The sequence below is a fragment of the Vicugna pacos genome, chromosome 16 (genome assembly GCF_048564905.1).
Source record: "Vicugna pacos chromosome 16, VicPac4, whole genome shotgun sequence".
In the NCBI taxonomy this organism is placed as follows: Eukaryota; Metazoa; Chordata; class Mammalia; order Artiodactyla; family Camelidae; genus Vicugna; species Vicugna pacos.
Window position 1 is genome coordinate 3278105 of NC_133002.1, and position 18796 is coordinate 3296900.

Genomic DNA, 18796 nt, shown 5'->3' on the forward strand with positions numbered 1-18796 from the left:
GTTTCTATCCTTTGTAAACCGGGGGTGCCAGCAACCACACAAGTTATTGTGAGGCTCAGATAATAGCCAGAAAGTGCCCACTACATTGCCCAGACCAAATAGGCCTTAGCATGTGTCACTGTCTGTTTTTGGTTTTTGTTTTTTTTTTCCTGGCTGATTAGAATTCACTGTTATAAGCACTGCTAGCACATAGAACATTTAGGATCCAGTTTTCATCCCTCCAACCCACCTCTGCAAAGGAGACTGACATCCAGGGAGGTTAAGCAACCAGCGCTTGGTCACTGGCCTGGTAAACAACAGAACTGGAACCCAGAGCACCCAGGCAGTTAGGCTAATTGTCCCCGCAACACATTGCCAGCTTTCACTTCAAGAGGAGTGTATGTACTTGTATGGAAAGAAAGGAAGGGTGTCAGCTAGAAAAACATCCTTGAATTTTAGGATCCTGTTTGAGATGTTTATAGTAACCATCTTTGGTCATCTTCCATAGAGCTAAAATTGCTCATTATCCTTATATCCTGGTCTGATGTGAGGGCAACACGTGGGAGAAGCAGCAGAATGTTCTCAGACTTGCTCACCTCCCCAGCCTCCCCTGGGCTGCCCGCCTCCAATTCCGAGCCACTTCTCCAGGGCACAGCCACGCAACCACTGCAACCAAGTAGTTCAATCAGGGATGTTTTATTTATGGCTTTAATAATGGAGTCTCTTGGGAAAATTTTGGTTTCCCATTCCCAGAAACAAAAATTCATCTACAGAATGCTCTTGAAATTTATTACTGTTTTTTTTTCCCCTACCACATTCTTTGAGCCACCTTAATAGAGTTTAAAACATCCCTTCACAAAAGTAGGATAATTTGAGCTGGCGTTCATTTGGCTGGTATGTTCTGCACCGAGCCAGCACGGTGTCGGAAATTGAAAATATAAGTTGATAATGCTGCTGTTGACATAATCTGACACCGAGCATGAGCATGGTGTTTATTATGAAAACTGTCACTAACCCAACAGGAGCTTGTTTTAGCTTTATCCAGTTCCCAAACCCTTATTTCCATTGGAAGAACAGCACCCACATCTCCTGGAGGCACTCCGGGTTGCAGTTGTTTCCATGGTGATGAGACGTACCCAAGGCTCAGGTTTCATTTTGGTTTTATATCTCAATATTGTAAAGAAGTGGTACCAGTGAGAAAGCCGGCCATCTGAGGGAGGAGGGCTGAGGAAAGAGAGAGCCCTGGCTGTAGGAGGAATCTCTGGGAGTTTCTGTTTAACCAGAGGGAGTGGGTAGTCATCTTGCAAAGAAGAGGTCAGAGTTACCACTGAGATGACTGGTTTGGACCTGTTGTGTCCTCTGCCTGAGATACTTCATCTTGCCTTGGGTAGAGCTAGATTTAGCCCAAGGGAAGCTCGCCTGAAAGAGATAAGACAGGTAGCGCTCAACAGAAGAATGCAGAGATTTTTTTCTGCCTGTGGGCAGGAGACGACCAGGCAGAAGGGATTAAAAAGCAGGCTTCCAGGCTCTAGTTTGCTGTGTGACCTTGGATAGGTTGGTTCCCTTCTGAGGCTCAGTTGAGTCCTCTGTAAAAGAGGGCTGCTGTAAGGACAAAGTGAGATAATGCCTGGCACCTGAGAGCTAAAAAAAAAAATGCTGATTAGTGTTCCTTTAGTGTTGGTGAAGGCAAGGCATTGGTGTATGATATTTGAAGTGGGAAAATGCACGTGAACCACTGGTCAGATGACAAGGGTTATTAGGAGGCTCATTTATAATGATCCTCTTCTTTGCATGCACTTTCTGACCATGTTTTTTTTATTTCTTTGTGTCTGTATATTTAACAAATACTCAATATCCCCAAATACAATAACTTAACGTGTTCTCTCAACTAGTCTTTAGGAGCCAGGAGTGAGCTAGGGATAAACACATGAGGTCCCTGCCCTCAGGGAGAACAGATAAGGTCCCTGCCCTCAGGGAGTTTTCTTTCTTTTTTTTTCTTTTTTTGGCGGAGGGTGAGGGGGTAGGGCCGGGGGGCAGTAATTCGGTTTATTTATTTATTTTTAGAGAAGGTACTAGGGATTAAACCCAGGACCTCTGATGCATGCTAAGCATGTGCTCTACCCCTTGAGCTACACCTTCCCCACCCCCAAGGAGCTTTCTCAATCTCTTCAGGGAATGCTTGTTTAACAAGGGGGAGTGAAGGCTGCCCACTGAAGAAAAGGTCAGAGTTAGACAGGAATTCCTGGTTTGGACTAGAAAGCAAGGTTCTAGAAAGGGTTCCCAGGGGCCCCTTGCTGCCCGTCTTCCACTGGGTCCTTGTAGCACTTGACCCAGTCCTCTGTGGAGGTCTTTACCAGGTTGATTGTCCATCTCCTTCCCTAAGACTTCCTCCTGGGCAGGGACCCAGACTCTAGAGCTGGCCAGTGAAAAGCTGTTGAACTGATGGTCTTCCAACAAAAGAATTCTTTTTGACCCCAATGCAAAAGGAAATTAGTGATATTCATCAAATATATGGTGCGGGTGGGGGTGCAGATTGCTTTGGCTTTTACCTTCATTCCATTGGAAACAAGGTACAAGAGAGAAGTTCAGAAGACGGGAAAGGTAACTAACGTGGAACATCTCCTGGTGGGAGTGAAGGTTCTCAAATGGTTTCATTCAGTCTAACCAAGTTCAAGTGCAGGGAGTGTCGGGTAGCTGGCAGTCACTCCCGTAACAGCAAGGAGGAGGATGTCTCCTCCTGGTGTATGTTGGACAAAGAGCTGAGCAAACTCTTAGGGAATCAAAGTTGAGTCATTTTAGCTGGCTGGTCAGAGGGTGATGTGCTATCTGCTGCCCAAGGAAAGTCCTCACCAGCATGGCCTGGACACAGGCAATGCAAGGTTGTCCATCACTCGATCACAGGCTGGGAAGTGGTGAACATGCGCCCTAATCCTTCCTGTGGGTCCCTTTATGTTCAGCCTTTGCATCTCCAGGCCCCACTATTCTCTCTGATCATTTCCTCTTCCTCTCTCTTCCCTACTCTCTTCAGGTCTAGGGAGCTATATTGTTCTATGAGTTTTGCCAAATGTGTACAGTCATGTAACTAATCATCACCGCAATCAAGGGATAGACTCTTTCCATCACCTCAAAAAGTTCCTTCATGTCCCTTTTATAATGAACACACTTCTTGCATCGCCAGCTCCTGACTACCACTGATCTGACTTCTATTCTGTAGTTTTGCCTTTTCCAGAATACCATACAATATGTATGTAGCCTTCTGAATCTGGATTCTTTTGTAATGCCTTAACATAATTCTTTAGAGGTTCATTCATGTTGTTACATTGCTCAGTAGGTCATTCCTTTTTATTTATTTATTACCCACCAGGTGATGAACATTTGTTTTGTTTCCAGTTGCTGGATATTATGAAAAAGCTGCTATTAACATTTGTGGACAGGCTCTTGTATGTATTTTGTATACTTTTTCACTTCTCTTGGGTAGATTCTTAGAAATGAGATTGCTGGATCATATGCAAGTGGATGTTTAAATTTAGGAGAAACTAACAAACTTTTTCCAAAGCAGTTGTGCCATCTTGCATTCCCAGCAGCGGTGCATGAGAGTTCTTGCCAGCACTTGAAATTGTCTGTCTGTTTATTTTTCAGTTTAGTCATTCTGATAGGTGTAGATACTCTTTATTTTCTTCCTTATTTCTCCTGCCACATTTCTCCCTTGGGATGAATGTGCAGAAAATCCTATCTGACCAAATAAAGTAAAACCAAGAGGAAATTGAAGAGTAACTTCACATAATAAACAAAAACATATTTTGCTTCATAAGAAAACATAAAGGCAAGAATGAAAAAATAAAGAAGAGAGAGAGCAGGTGTTGGGAAGAGGGACCCAGGTATGGGATCTCATAATCTTTCCAGCCTGATTTCTTTTTTCTTTTTCTTTTTCTTTTCTTTTTTTAATGGAGGTACTAGGGATTGAACCCAGGACCTCCTCCTGCATGCTAAGCATGCTTTCTACCACTGAGCTATACCCTCCCCTCCTGGCCAAATTTTCTGTTAATCCATTTGGAAAAATCCACTTCTGCTCTCTGCATAGATGATAAAACCTATCACTTTTTGTTAACTCCTGTTTTCCAACCTAGGCTCCTTTAAACCAGAAATGCCAGCTCTCCCAGAAAGATAGTTGGGACAATAGCATTGCTAAAATAGCCACATGTAACATGATTATAAAAGGTTGTACATTCAAAGCAAGTCCTCACCCTTGACCCAAAATTATGTTGTTTTTTTTTTTTTAGTTCTTTAGAAAGTGATTTGACATGAAGAGTCTTTGAATTCTTTTGAGCAATCATCTTGTTCTTTTCCTTGTCGCTTCTCATTCACTTCATTGGCAGACACATTTGTGGGATAATCTTGCAATTTATGTCTTGGCCATTTAGTTTGAGGTTCCATTGAGACTGTCATGACCTCTAATAAAAGAGGCTGCTTGAATAGAGATCTAGAAGACTCAGGTCTGAAACAGAGACTGCAACCCCCTCATGTATGAAAATTGAAAGGAGGGCATTTCCTCCAGCTGGGTTTGGGACCCACACTGGGGATTTTGTTTACCTAAGGTCACTTTGTACACCTCTGTGCAGCCTGCAGAAGGAAAAAAGCACCCTACAGCCAGCCCTGACATTCTGTGTCCCACTTTCTTTCCTCCAAGGAGAAATTGCTGCTCGTATCCAAAACTGCCTCTACCAATCACCTCTCTTTTACCAAATGCAAGGGAGAGCCAGGGGGCAGAGGGACGGGAACTTTGAATTCAGGTAATCTGCTGACTGGTTAGCAAGGCTTACTTTCGGTTTCTAAGCAATAAATCATGACTTACAAGCAAAAGGCGACTCCTGCCTTCAGCTGTCAGATGCTTCTGTATTCCCCAAGGCATGGCCCAATACTTTGGCGAATGGAGAGTGTGCTGAAATTGAGCCTTCGTGTTTGAGAACCAGACTCCAGACATTTGGTTCAAAAAGTGATGGTGACACAATGGGGTCAAGCAAAGCTGTCAGGAAAATAGCTACTAATAATAGCACATACGTATTGAGCACTAGCTCTGTGCCAGCCACCAAATGCTCCACATGGTCTTTTTTTTATTAGCCCTCACATTAGCCCTGTGATAGGTCCTATTATTAACTCAGTTTTATAGTAGAGAAAACTGAGGCTGAGTGAGAGGGTAACTTCCTTAAGAGCCCACCTGTAGCTAGCAGATGGTAGTCCCAGGTTTTAAAACCAGGTAATGTGAGTCCTCTTTGTTAGCCACTATGACATTCAGTCTCAACCAGAGCCCCTCGGCAGCAGGAATCCCCAGGTAGAGAAGTCTAACAATGGGAAAGTGAGAACCAAATGTTGCCCAGATTTTGAAATCTACTTCGAAAATCAATTAATTTCAACAAGTCATTCCTTTACTCATTTAACAAAGATTTATAAATATGCACAGATGCTGGGGATACACAATAGTACCACCCTCATGGACCTTACAATCTTAGAAAGAAACAGTTTGTAAACAGAAAATTACAATAAAAAAAACTACGTGTTGTATCAGTGCTATGAAGGCACAATGCCAAAGAGAGGGAAGCGGTGCCTCTATGGGATTGAGAGTGAGGAAAGGCTTCACGGAGAAGGCATCTTAGCAACTGAGTCTCAGAGAATAAAGAGGAATCACGGAATAGACAAGGAGTGTGCGTGTGTGCGTGTGCACAGGTGCCCGTGCACATGGGGTGGGGGGGTGTTGCACAGACGAGAAAAGGAAGAAGCATAGCGTTCATACCTGAGAGCGCGTGTTTGGTCCGCCTGGAACACGGGTTTCAAGGGAAACAGCAGGAGAGAAGGATGAGGCTGGCACCAGGTATTTGAAGGGCCTTATAAGGGTTTTTAACTCACAGGCAACAAGAAACCAATAAAGGATTTTGAGCAGAAGCATGACCTGGTCCGACAGGTGTCAGATCCCAGCTTGGTCAGTTATGGAAGGAAGGATAAGAGAGAGGCAGGAGGGCTGGATGGGAGGTAACAGGGAGGCAGGGAGGTAATTTAGGAGGATGGGGCAACTTCACAGATGAGAAAAGATAAAATGCCTAACCAGGGCAGTGCCCACGGGGATGGGGAGGAAGAGACACCTGAGGGTACGATTAAGACGGCGGAGTCCACGGGATGGAGGATTGTTTCACCACAAGGTCATGTGGTGTTTAGCTGTCCAGGCTATGGCTCCAGACGGCACTGGTTCCATACTCTTCCTGGCAGTGTGACTTGGCCAGTCAGCGGCCTCAGTGTCCTCATCTCCAGCATAGCGCTCACAGCAAACATCAAAAGAGAGCCATGCGTTGGGAACAGCGTCTGGCATAGTAAGTGCTCAACAGGTTTTGTGTTTACGTCATTTTAGCGAGAGAAGGGGAGGGATCGAGGCTGGGCCCCACTTTCCTGACCGTGGTCACCAGGTCGACATGAACTAGGTGCAGGCTACCCTCTGGGAGAAGGTCGTAGTCTAGCAGAGCACCTACCAGGAACACTGGGAAACTGGGTTCGAATGGGCCATAGCTAAGATCTGATATACTTATTGAGCCGTGGAAGTAATCAGTGGCACTCCTGAGTAGCTCCAGGTTCTGGGCTGCCTGGCTCATAAGCAGTATTTTTCTGCCTTTGTTCTCAGAAGATATTTTTCAAATATCAAAAATATTTCATGTGATCCTAATGCTCTTAAAGTAATCCCAGATCACCGAAAAAAGTACTAGGAAATGCTCCCTGAAAAGATCATTTCTTCAGATTTCGAAGTTTTCTTTTTTAATGTGACAAAGGTTTTTAGAACTTTCTATGGTTTCCCCCTAGAGACTGAATTCTACCTCCTCTGAATTCTTGGAAATAACTCTAGTGGGAATTTGTACTTGGTGCCTCTATTTTTGCCTTTCAGGGGTAGTTCCTTTCGGTTTGAGTTTCTTTTACTCTCAGGGAGACCCTTTGGTACAGATGATTTTCAGCATGTGATGCTAACTTCTTCCCATCTATCCATTCATCCATCCTTTGATGCATCTGTCCACCCATCCACCTACCCATCCAAGACTGACTGTGTGGTACACCGGCGAAGAGCCTAGAGTTTGCAGCCGCACACACCATTATTAAGCTTCACCGTGTAACACCTGGGAGACCTTGAGGCTGTCAATTAACCTCTCTGAACCCTACTCCTTGTTTGTGAAATGAGGATTCACACAAGTATCTCCTCACATTTCTCTTGTGCAGATTAAATGAAAATGACTCCAGGGCTGGGCACGGGCTACACACTCAATCATTGGCAGGTGGTTGCTTTGTCATTCTGCAAACCAGCCATTGTGCCAGGACACGGAGTACACAGCAGTGAATGAGAGAGTTAGGGGCCCTGCCTTCAGGAACATATAGTCTAGGCAATGAGAAAGACATGGAATACATAATTTCTCCGAAACAATCCCATCTTATTAAACAGCACTACTATTCTACCAGTTTATTAGGTTCAAAATCTAGCAGTCATCTTTGAATTCTCTCTCTCTTTTAAAAAAAAACTTTTTATTTCACTTTGGCGGGGGGGGGCGGTAATTAGGTTTATTTAGATGGAGGTACCAGGGATCGAACCCAGGACCTTGTGCATGCCGAGCAAGTGCTCTGCCACTGAGCTCTACCCTCCCCTCTGACTTCTCTTTTTCTGCCACCCCACTCCCCAGCCCCCATATCTAACCTACGGGTAAGTCCTGTTAGCTCTACCCTCAAAATGTATATCTCAAATCTGGCCAGTTTTCACCATCTCCCCTTATCTGGACTCGGCAACAACCTCCTTACCTGGTCTCCTTACTGTCACCCATGCACCTTGTAGCTCATTTCCAAGAATAGCCACAGGGAGCTTTTCAAAACATTAATCAGGCCAGACCTCTGCTTAAAACCCTGTAATTAGAATGACATTCAATCTTCAAGGCCCTACATGCTCTTGCACCTGCAGTCTAACCACAGCCACACGAAGATCCCTTATCCTGCTGTGCCCGCCTCCTCCTCACTGGTCAGGTCCCTGCTCACGTGGCGTCTCCTCTGACCGCCCCACTTCATCACCCTCACCCCATCGCTCCATCCTCTTACCTTGTTTTATTTCCTTCGTATCACTTCTTGTTCTTTTTTTCTCTAACTCCTTTTCCCCTCCCTTCCTTCCATTCTGTCTCTCTTTCTTTTTAAATCTCTACAGATATCTGGTCTCCATGAGGGCTAGAATTTGTCTTCCTGCCCCCATATCCCACGTGACTTGAATAGTACTCGGCACATAGTAACTGCTCCGTAAACATCTTGTGAATTACTGATTGAAGAAGTGAGTGAGTAATAAAGTGTGTGTGATCACAGAACAGTTCTGCTGGGGCAGCGTGGTGATGCCTGCTCAACTATGTATTGGAAAAGACTTCCATCTGTCTGAAATTTAAATTCAATCCTGCCTGATGGCAAGAACTTGGACTCGAATTTTCTCAAGATTCCTTCCAATCCAAGATTCTGGGATCCATGCCCTTTACCATGTCCTGAAATGTCCTCTTTTCACCTGTTTTTTTTTTTTTTTGTTTTTTTTTTTTTTTTAGTGATACTCAGATTGAAGAGCTACTGTGGCCAAATGGTTGGTGAAATAGAGACCTGGCCACCATTCTTAAAAGAGCAATCAATCACCGTCCTAAAAGAGGCACTGCCAGAGCTCTGCTCAGGGTGTTTATAGCTGGTACAGAAACAACGGCACCTACTACGTTCCATCCACTTTGCATCCCTCTTGGCTAATTCTTACATCCACTCTGCAGAGACCGCATTCTACTCCTCTTGCATGTAAGGAACCTGAGCCCAGAGGAAGCTCCTGACCTGCCCAAGGCCACTAAGCTTGTTACAGTGGGGAGCTGGGATTCAAATCCACAGCTGTCTGGCTCCGATGTCTGGGCTGGTTCCCCAACAGTCTTGAGGGACAACCTTCATGCAGGTGGTAGATGGCATTGATGTCAACTTAGCCAACACTAACTGAGGAGAACAATCCTGAGAGAGAGAGTGAGAGAGCGAAGACTCTGATTAGCCTGCGGGTCCAGCAGGAATGATGAGTTTTATCTTTTGCGGGTCACAGCTTTTTGGCTTCTGGAGATCCATAGGCAGGACTGTGGGGACCTTGGAGAAAACTGTTTTCAAAGACATGATGGGCTCCTCTGGGCTGAGCCGGTGAGGGGCAATGCCCTCCCAGTGATGAGAACCTGCCAGGTAACAGGAACAAGGAAGAGTTGGCAGGGAAACAAATGTAGCAGAAAGGCCCTGGGCAGAGGGCAGATGAGTGCTGGGGGTGCGGGAGAAAGGGGAGAGAAGTAAATGTGCACACGGCAGGACAGCAGGAGACTTGGAAGAAGGGTTTGGTGGCCGCATTCGTTCTCCCAGAATGTTCTTCACTGCATCCCTGGCTGAGGGATCCTTTCATTCTTCTTAGAGTCTTTCATTAAGAGAGAAGGGAACTTAGCTGAGCAGTGAGGGGGTACCTTCATGGCCAACTGCCACCAATATTCCATCAGTCGGGTGCTTAACTGTCACCTCTTCAGAATGGCCTCTCCTGACTATGAAATCAGACACCCTCACCACTGCCATCATTCTGTAACTGTACCAAGCTCTTCTCTCACTAGGCATGTCTCACCATTTGAAATACATATTCATTTACTTTCACACTCATTGTCTGGCTCCCCCCCTCCAAGGGCAGAGACCATCTTTGTTTTATTCACCAATGTCTGTTCAGAACCTCAAACAGCGCTAGTGTGAGGTCAGTGTTCAAAAACTATTCGTTTAGTGACTGAAGGAGTGATCGGTGTCTGGGTGGGTGATCTCCATGGCATGTAAATAAATGACAGTGTGCTCATCCCCCTCACCATCTGCATATAAGAAAATCATGTGAGAGTTAATACCAAGGGTAGGTCCCAAGGGGACACCAAGAGGTATCGGGGCAGTCCTGCTCCTTTGGCTACTGAGGCGGAGGGGATTCTGGGCTGCTTTTATGGAAGTGAGCCCAAGTCCACTCAGCCTGTCGCTCCTCCCCACCCCAGCCCCCACTCAGTGCCCAGCTGGGGGCAGGTCATGCTGCGGCTTGCCCCACTTTGTGCTGCTGGGAGCCCTGGCTGCCTCCCATCAGATATATGCCGGCTGTTGGCAAGCGAGAAGGGAGCGAGCTGCAGCAAGAACAAAGTCTGCCACCTTCCCAGACTTGAAGTAGTCGCTGAGGGAAGCCAGCTGGTACTGGGTTAAGGAGACCATTACTTGCCATCTAATAAGCAGGTGTTTGAGGGCAGACCATTTCTCAGCAGACGTGACATTTTGTTTCTCCTTTGGCCTTGCTGATAGCAGGGTTCACCCTGGAGGTCTGGTTGACCTGGTTCTTTGAATGGGGACCTTTAAATGTAGCTAAGCATACAGTCCCTACACTTTGCCTTACCCGTTCTTCCTCATACCATCCTTTTTTTTTAATACACAATATTTGGGGGTGGGGGGGTAGTATGTATTTATTTATTTATTTAATGGCAGTACTGGGGATTGAACCCAGGACCTCATGCATGCCAAGCACACACTCTACCACCGAGCTCTACCCTCCCCGCCATCCTTTGCTTATCAACTCTGAGACCTCCAATAAATGTCATTAGGGAAGATAAATGGAGCCAGGAGACTCCTCACTATGGCCTCAGCAAGACGCATCACAGTCTAGATTGGGCCTCTCTTTGGGACTCTAAATGGTACGAATCCAGAGAAAGGAAACGAGGTTCTGCTAGTTCTTGCAAGCTTTCGTGTCAGAGATGTATCTGTCATGGGTCTGCACATTAAGAGATGCTGCCCATTTTCCCCCACGAGTGTGAGGTGCCTGGACATCCTTGTTTGACCTCATATTTTCCTGACTTTTTATTTTCTGGAAAGAAAATTAAGACTGTTTATTGATCACCTACTATATTCCAGGTACTGTACCAGGATTTTTGCCAAAGTTGTTTCATTTTACTTGTTTAAACCCATTTCAGGATAGATTATTATTCCTTTTATATACACATGAGAAGATGGAGATTCAGGAAAATTGAATAAACTTACTAAACCCTCTCAACTGAGAGATTAAGCAGAATTTGAACTCAGTGCCTGGCTCCTAAATTTGTGTCTTCTTCCCTCTCTAAGGCTAACAAAGAACAAGAATGCTGGAACAGAATATAGGGCAACCCGAATCCATTGCTTGTCAGTATGAATTTAATACCAAAGATTGTTCAGCATGTCTGCTTTTACTAGGGAGAGACAGAGGAGGGGGTGGAGAATGGCATGAAAACAAATTTTTTTTTTTTTTTTTTGCCAGGGTTCAGTCTGCTCTTGGCATCCTGTCGCATCCAGAGAATCCAAGCCTCTCTAACTAGGCCACCTTGCTGCTGTAGTGTCAGAGAAAAGGTGACCTTGGGAGGGACTAACCCTAGCTTGGCCCAGAACTTCCAACCAGGGTAGCTGAAGGAACTGCATCATTGGATGAAAACCACACTTTTTCAGTGCTACCCAGGAATATCTGTGGGAATAAAGGCTTTAGTAAAATGGAAGTTCACCTGCAGGCTTGTCTCCTGCCCTAAACCAAAGGCATCCCAGTAAGACAGAAACTGCAAAGCAGTGCCTTGTCTCAGAGGCCAATCTCTAGCCAGCTGCTCCTTCTGCAGAAAACAAGCCCCCACCTCTGCCTTCTGGGGGGGAACGTGAGCTCTCCTGGCCTCAGCAGCCCAGCTCCAGGAAGTTCCCTGCTTCCTTATTTGTGACATATTATTAAACTGTAATCATACCATGCGTGGAGCCAGCCAAAGCAGTGGCTATTAATAGGGAGGTGAAGAAAGCTGATTCAGGGGGAAGCTGACTTAGACTGGAGGGGAGATCCTGGCCACCTTGGCCTACAATCCTCAGCCAGAGGTCAGTGAGATAGAGGGGGGCGGGGAGACCTGAGCTCTTCTCGGTCCAGGGCCGGAGTCAGCGCAATCTGGATTTCTTAACTTTGCAAATAGAAACCCAAAGAAGTCCTGCTCCAAGGGATATGCAGCCGTCTTTCCCAGGTCCTTAGGGAGTCTCAGAGCCCTGAGGACAAATAGCTTAAATAGCTATGACTCAGCAGAGCAGCAGCTCTTCCCTCTCAATGTCATCAGTCAGTGCGACTTGGAAAGGTGCTGGGCTACCTCTCTGTGGCCTCCTTCAAGTGGGAAGTCAGCTGCCCAGAGCTCTCCATTGGCAGAGACGGCCGAGTAGGGAGATTCTATTTCTAGCTTCTTGATAAGGCTTGGGGAAGTGGGTGTTACAGAAAGATGCCAGCAGAGAGGTGAAGGGCCACAGAGAATGAAGGGCGTGTGCAGAAGGGCATAAGAACGTGGGAGAAAGTTTTCAATCATTTCTGTAATGCAATGCCTTTTGCAGGGAGTTAAGTCTTAGCCGTTTGGTAGACTTGCCGTCATCTGGCAGCTGGAAGCCAGCTAGAGTCCAAAATCTGGCCCACGGCGTATCACAGGAAAGCTGCAACTGCTCCTGGATACTGGGTTCAGAGCATCCCTTACTCTGTACCAGGCACTGAACACACGCTCTACAGATGTTGTGACATTTCGTCTGCACCAACCCGCAGGTGGGTACTATCACCTCTCTTCCCAGAGGGAAAAAAGTGAGATTCAAAAAAGTAAAGTGACTTGGTCACACGGTAGGTGACAAAGTTAGGAGTCAAAACTAGGTCTGTCTGAGGCTAGAGGAAAAGCCAGGCTTTGTGCCCAAAGCACATCCGATCTTCTCTGCTGCTTCTACCTTGACCCAGTCATCCCCGCTCCGTAGCTACACCAGTACCCGCACGGAGGACAAGGTGATAAAGGTCTGTGTGTGCGTGTTGCTGGGAGGTGCTGAGAAGTGAGGCAGTGGTATGTTGTCATCTTCTCCCCTTCCTTTCAGTTGGTTAGGCATGCCTGGGTATGTTTCCTCAAAGTAGATTCATTTTGGTTCCCAGATCTCTGAAGAAGGGGGTTCAGATGAAGTTAGGATGTGGGAGATTTTTTTTCCCCCTTCCTACCTAAAAATAACTACTAAGCACCTATTGGGCTCAGCTCTGGGTGGCCTGGGCACTTTCAGGTCATAGAACAATTGAATGATGTCATTGGTCTGGTATTTTTCTCTGCTGTTTTGCACGTTTCCTAGGAACTATCCACGTGTGTATCTCTCGTTAGAGTTACACAGGTGTCATAATCTACATACTTAGGCATCTATAAAATATCTCTTCACAGAAAAGAAAGAAGTGACTTTCCTTCCTTGTCATGTGGGCCACTTTCCGAACCTGAAAGAGATCCTGGGGCCCCAGACATCAGGTCCTAAGCTCCAGCAAATACATGACGTGAGAGTTTCGGCCCCCAGCTCTCAGGGTGGCCCACAGAGGTGGGACCAGACCAGGCTTGGGTGATTTCCAAGTCCTCAGGCAATAGAACACCTAAGTGATTGTTCTGGGGTCTTATGCATTCTTTTGGTCAATTCTCTTTTCTTCCTTTTTTTTTTTTTTCTTGAAAGGCAAACAAGTAGCCTGACAAACAGCAATGACAGTCAACAGGATGGTGGCAGCATCCATGTTCAAACAGCAGCCTCCTCTCACTGTGCTCCAAGTTAATTAATTCCCACTCTACCTTGAACTAGGTCACCTGCAGGTCTGTGCTGGGGCCTGACCCGGCTGGCAGGGGTCGGGTATTTCTAATCTGGCTCTCGGTGTGCTGTCCTGGGCATGGGCGTGGAGAAGAGGGTACATTTCACCTTTGCGTGGGATCGTCTCTCCTCTTCTCCTCCTGGGAGGTGACCGTTTTCAGATCTGTAGGTGGGGAGGAAAATCTTCTCTTCCAAAAATAAGCTCTTTCTGCAGTGGGGTTTGAAGCAGGACCAGGCTGCTTGTGCTATTTTTACCCAGCTTGCAGTTCAGGGTGTAAATAGCAACTCTGCCTGTTTTTTCTCCCACAGCTGACAAGAGAGTCGACCTCTTCGAGGCAAAGGCATTCTGGCGTTTTGCAGCGAGGAAACCCAGCAAAGATTGTCCTCGGGCCCGGGGGATGATTCCTTGACCACTGGGTCAGTACGTAAACAGGGGTGGCATCTCTGTGGTTTTATCGTCTCTGGCTCAGCTGTAAACACTAAGCCCCAGATAGCTGCTTGGCTGAGGCTGATTTTCCAGAAGCTCAATGTGGAATCACGAGGGAGAGGCCAGCCCACAAGTCTCGAGTTTTGGCCTGAGCACTGAAGGTTCCAGGAGCTTGAGCAGCTCCAGGCCCCCTCTGGCTGCCTCCTTGCCCTGCCTCTTGCATTGGTAAACACTTCCTCCAAGGTTGCTGCCCTTGGAGGGTTTCTTGCCCCAAACTCACCAGATCAGGAGCTAAGGAAAGATGGGGGGAAAAAATCCACTTGAGACTGCTCAGATGACAGAATGTCTCTAACAATAGATACCTCCTACTTCTCAAGTGATTGCAGGCCCCGCAGTCTTCAGTGTTGGAAAGTGTCATTTAGAGGTCATGGTAGGGGGACCGGCTCCCTCCATGTTGCATGTGAGCAGAAGCTGTGAGAAACTAACCAAAGCCTTGGATTATGCCTCCAGTTGGCTTGGGTGAGGTGGGTGGGGAGTTCAGCTTTACCGCGGACCTTCGCTATTGCCGATGAACAAGATAAACCAGCGAAGACTGAGACGTGTCCATCACAGTTGGCAATTCCCCAATTGCTTCTCGTCAGGGGAATGAATAAACTTCAGTGGCTTTTCTCTGAGGCCAAGGTTTTTACCCAAATCTTTCCCTGGGGTCTTTGGTCTGAAATTAGAAAGGGTTTATGAGTCAGCTCCTTGCTATGAATTACACAGCAAGTCCTTATGGAACTGCCCGTTCCCTCTCTCTAGGTACACATCAAGTAGAGAATTTCTCAAATATCTACCATCTACTCAGAATTGGGCATTTAGGCACACGTTTCAAGTTTCAGGTTCTTCCAGCAGATGACGTGGGGGCTAAGAAAAGGAATGGAGGACAGGTAAGCAGCTGAGTAATCCCCAAATCTGCTTTTTTGGAAGTGCTTTCTGCGTAGCTCCTTGAAATGGATTGTGGGCAGCTGTTAATTGCAAAACTCGTTGCCAATTATTGATAGCTAAAGTGGCATTGGAGAGCTTCTCGTGGTACAAATCGGGGCAGGTAGTAGCTAAGAAAACAGCTTTGCATTTGCTAAGAGAGGATGGGAACATGTTATTTCAATCTGGGTTCCCATCATTGGCTTGGGTTCTCTCCCAGTTCTGGCCAGTGACCTCCAGCAAGAAGTCCATTAAGGGAGCTTCTCAGGATGAGATCAAAGCTTTGTCTTAGCAGCCACATAAGGGGAGATCCATGCTGGCATCAGGGCATCCTGGTCCTCACTGTGTTCAGAGTCACATTAAACATCCAGCACCACAGTTTTCAGTAAAACCTATTAAATTGTACATGTATTGTTGGCTAATGGGGGGAGGTTGTTATTTGTCCCGTTGATGTAATTTATTTGTCGACCAAACTTCAAATTAACAATGTTTTTTTGGGAAAGCCTCTTGAAGCCTGAATGGGAAATGTTTACCTTAAAAAACAAACAAACAAAAACCCCCAAAACAAAACAACAAACAAACAAAAAACCTGGAGCAGGATAAAGTGCCCTGGTGAATAAAACAAAAAGCATGTGGCAACAAACTGACCATTTGTTTCGGAAAATGCCTCCAGCCCCAGCCTTGACACTGGCAAAACTGGGAACAGTAACAGACTTCCTGTCAAGTACTTCCCTAGATTTCCTGGAATCCAACCTGACGTGCCGTTTCCCCTGTGCCACCAAGGAGTTAAACTTTGGCTCTGCTCTCCGGTGACTAATAGGCACCGTGTCTCTCTGAGATCAGCAAGAAAGAAACTGACAGTCGGCGTGGGACGTGTGTGAGATTTCAGTGCTCTTGAAATGCCTTTGATGGGCATGGTGTGCGAGCACAAGGACTATTGCCACTCAGTTGTGTAGTTTTATCACGAATTCTTGGTTCGTCCTTTGAATTTTGCATGATTTTCAGTGACGATCTCGAATTCCTTTGGGAGCTTGCTCTGACTGTGGTGTGTGAGCTAGTTCCGTGGAGAATGATACTGTAGACAGCAAACACATTCCGTCACTTTGGAAGATAACCCATTTTGATTAAAAACAAAGCAGATTCAACCGACCTGACGGAATCACACTTGCCTTACGTCAGGGAGACTTGTCTTTTCCACTCTTGCTGTTTTCTTCCTGGTGGAAGGAGCCCAATTAGCAAAGCACGCCTGGTTTCTCTCCACCTCTTCATTGCTCCCTGGGAAGGAGTGGTTCAGTATGACTGGTGAGTTTCAAAGGAGAATTTGTGCCTCATAATATCTTCTCTTCCTTCCTTCTTGGGAGCTGATACTGCTCCCCCAGGATGGGGCCCAGCTGCCTGTCGCTGAGCGGTTAGCTCCGCCGAATTCTGAGTCTGAGTTCTGTGAAGCTCTTTTGCCAGACAATATAAGCCACATTCTCTAATATCAGCTTTATTAGTAATAAAGGACACTTTTGGTCCTCATCTAGCGTATGGCTATTTACCTCTGACGTAGTTCAAAGCTCGCAGAGAAAGTAGGGGGTGGGGAGCGACTGCTTTTGTGGCCTCCTCAAAGACCCTCACGTGTTTACTCCATCAAAGACCCTTGGAGGTTAGAAGCAGCCTTGTGTTGGGGTGAGATCCTGGCTTCCGGAGCCACATCACCACTTTCCTACAGAACTCTAGGTTCCTTCGTTGTCAGATGAGTAAAGGGGAGTTTATAGAAGGCGTTCCTTCCAGCTGAAATGTTTCCATTCAAAATTTGTTTATTGAATGCCTACTATGTGCCAAGGGTGATCAAGGTGGACCCTCTCTGCTGTCACAAAGTTTATAGTCTAACTAGGGTGTATCAATTAGAAATGTTAATGTTCCAAGCGAAATAAAACAACCTCAAACAGGCTTAAGCAATAAAGAAAATTTATTGGCTCACTGGGGATCCAGGCACAATTTGATCCAGGACTCAGACAACAGGGATCCATTGCTTGGCTCTGCTTCCCCCGGGCGGGATTCATTCTTTTGTTGCCACATGACGCAACCCCTCCGCTCTCCTGGCAGCTTCAAACTTTCCACTACGGCTGCAGCAGAAACAAGACATAGCATTTACCAGGCTGAGAAGGGTCCAAGTCCCAGCATTCCCTGCCAATCCCGGAGGTCGCTCTGATGAGACCATTTTAAGTCACAGGCCATCCCTTTAGGAACCCGGCTTAGTGTCATGGGGTACACTGATGGGCATAAACCTAGTCCCTACAGGGCTCAGAAATTCGGGGGCCTTCTGTGTGGCAGGGCGGGCACGTGGAGCAGAGAGCTACGGGCACAGGACTTGGCAGGAGATGGGGCAGCTGAGAGCGGAGCGCCTCCCCTGCCATAGCCAGAGTGAGGGGCAGTCAGGGCCCCTGGAGGGTCTCAGGAGCCTCTCAGGGCCACCAAGGGGGTTGAAAGTCCACCCTAAGGGCCTGGGGCCTGGAATGGGTCCAAGGGCCTTCATGGAGGCAGCTTGGGAGGGGATGGGCTCCGGGGGGCCTCTGGCTTTGTGCCCTTCCCCCTCTCCTTGGGTGTAAAAAGAAAAAGAAAAAAAAATTGGGGGGACCTAGTGGGAAAGAAGAAGGGGCAGCAAGCTGTAACTGTCCATGACAGAAGGAAAAGACAATAAATAAAATAATCCTGCTCTGAGGGAACAGTTCAGCTTGCAGAAAACACAGATATCCCATTGTTACCTGGTGAGTCAATTACAGGCCTAGGAATCAGAGATTTGGATCCGAAATTCTGTGCAGGGCACAAGAGGCCCTTCGGAAAGTCATTCTTGAACTGGCCCCTCAAGAACTGCCCTCAGGTTGAATTCTCCTGCCTTGTGGTCCCTTTTCTCTTTATGGAAAGGAGGAGAAGGTGCCTGAGGGGCATGCTAAAAGGGTAGCAGAGGTGATGGCCCCCGAAGCACCTGTCACTAAATAAACCCGAGCTATTTATTGGCATGTGCTTGTTATTCTTTCAGATATATGGACATTCAGCCAGTGGTTTAGGGGTTAAACATTAACCACCCTGGGGCAGATTAGCACTACAGGAGCTACGAGCCCTGAAGACATACAGGCCTTCAGTGTCCTAAGTTCAAAGATCTGTATGAAATAATATACAACCCAAATGAGTTGAAAATGGGCAGAAATGCAGTCAGACATGCAGGGTAGGGAGAGTGCCCCAGCTAAGTGCCCAGCACATCTGACTCCGTATCAGATCTGTTTCCTTTCCTTTAACCTTTGCATTCTATTGCTTTTGCTACAAGTTAAGAAAGTTGCCCATAGCCTGAGATATACCCTGAGATATACAGGACAGCCCATTCTCCAGGCTCTGACCTTTAAAGGTATAACATTTTCCCCTTCACATAGAGATACGGAGTTGCAGAATAGCGAATTGCATTTGTCCTGTTGGAGGTTTACAGGGGCACCATGACCTGATCTATGTGGACAGCTGCAAGAACAAAGGATTCCAATACCAAGAAATTTGCAACAAACAACCACACCCCCTCCCCTTTTAGTATAAAAGAAGCCTGAATTCTAACTTGGGTAAGTTGGTTCTCCGGGATGCTAGTCCACCATCTTTGCTGTCTGCTGGCTTTCTGAGTTGCTACTCCTTGCCCCAGCAACTCGTCTCTCTCAATTATTGGCCTGTTGTGCGATGAGCAGTGTGAGCTTGGACTCTCTCAAGAGGTCTCAGTTCTTA

The 18796-nt window shown here is 46.6% G+C and overlaps 1 protein-coding gene across 6 annotated transcripts in view; it reads left to right on the forward strand.

The window, feature by feature from the left end:
• YPEL2 (yippee like 2) overlaps window positions 1-18035 on the forward strand; it is an 80593-nt gene extending 62558 nt beyond the window's left edge. For 4 of the 6 annotated variants that reach the window (XM_072940232.1, XM_072940235.1, XM_072940234.1 and 1 more), the window contains exon 5: window positions 13969-18035. In XM_072940232.1, the coding sequence (XP_072796333.1) occupies window positions 13969-14061 (93 nt within the window). In that variant the 3' untranslated portion in view covers window positions 14062-18035. Of the gene's footprint in view, window positions 1-11323; window positions 12611-13530; window positions 13639-13968 lie in introns of those variants that run through there. The other 2 variants (XR_012060166.1, XM_072940233.1) reach the window with 2 other exon arrangements.
• Window positions 18036-18796: the final 761 nt, after the last annotated feature.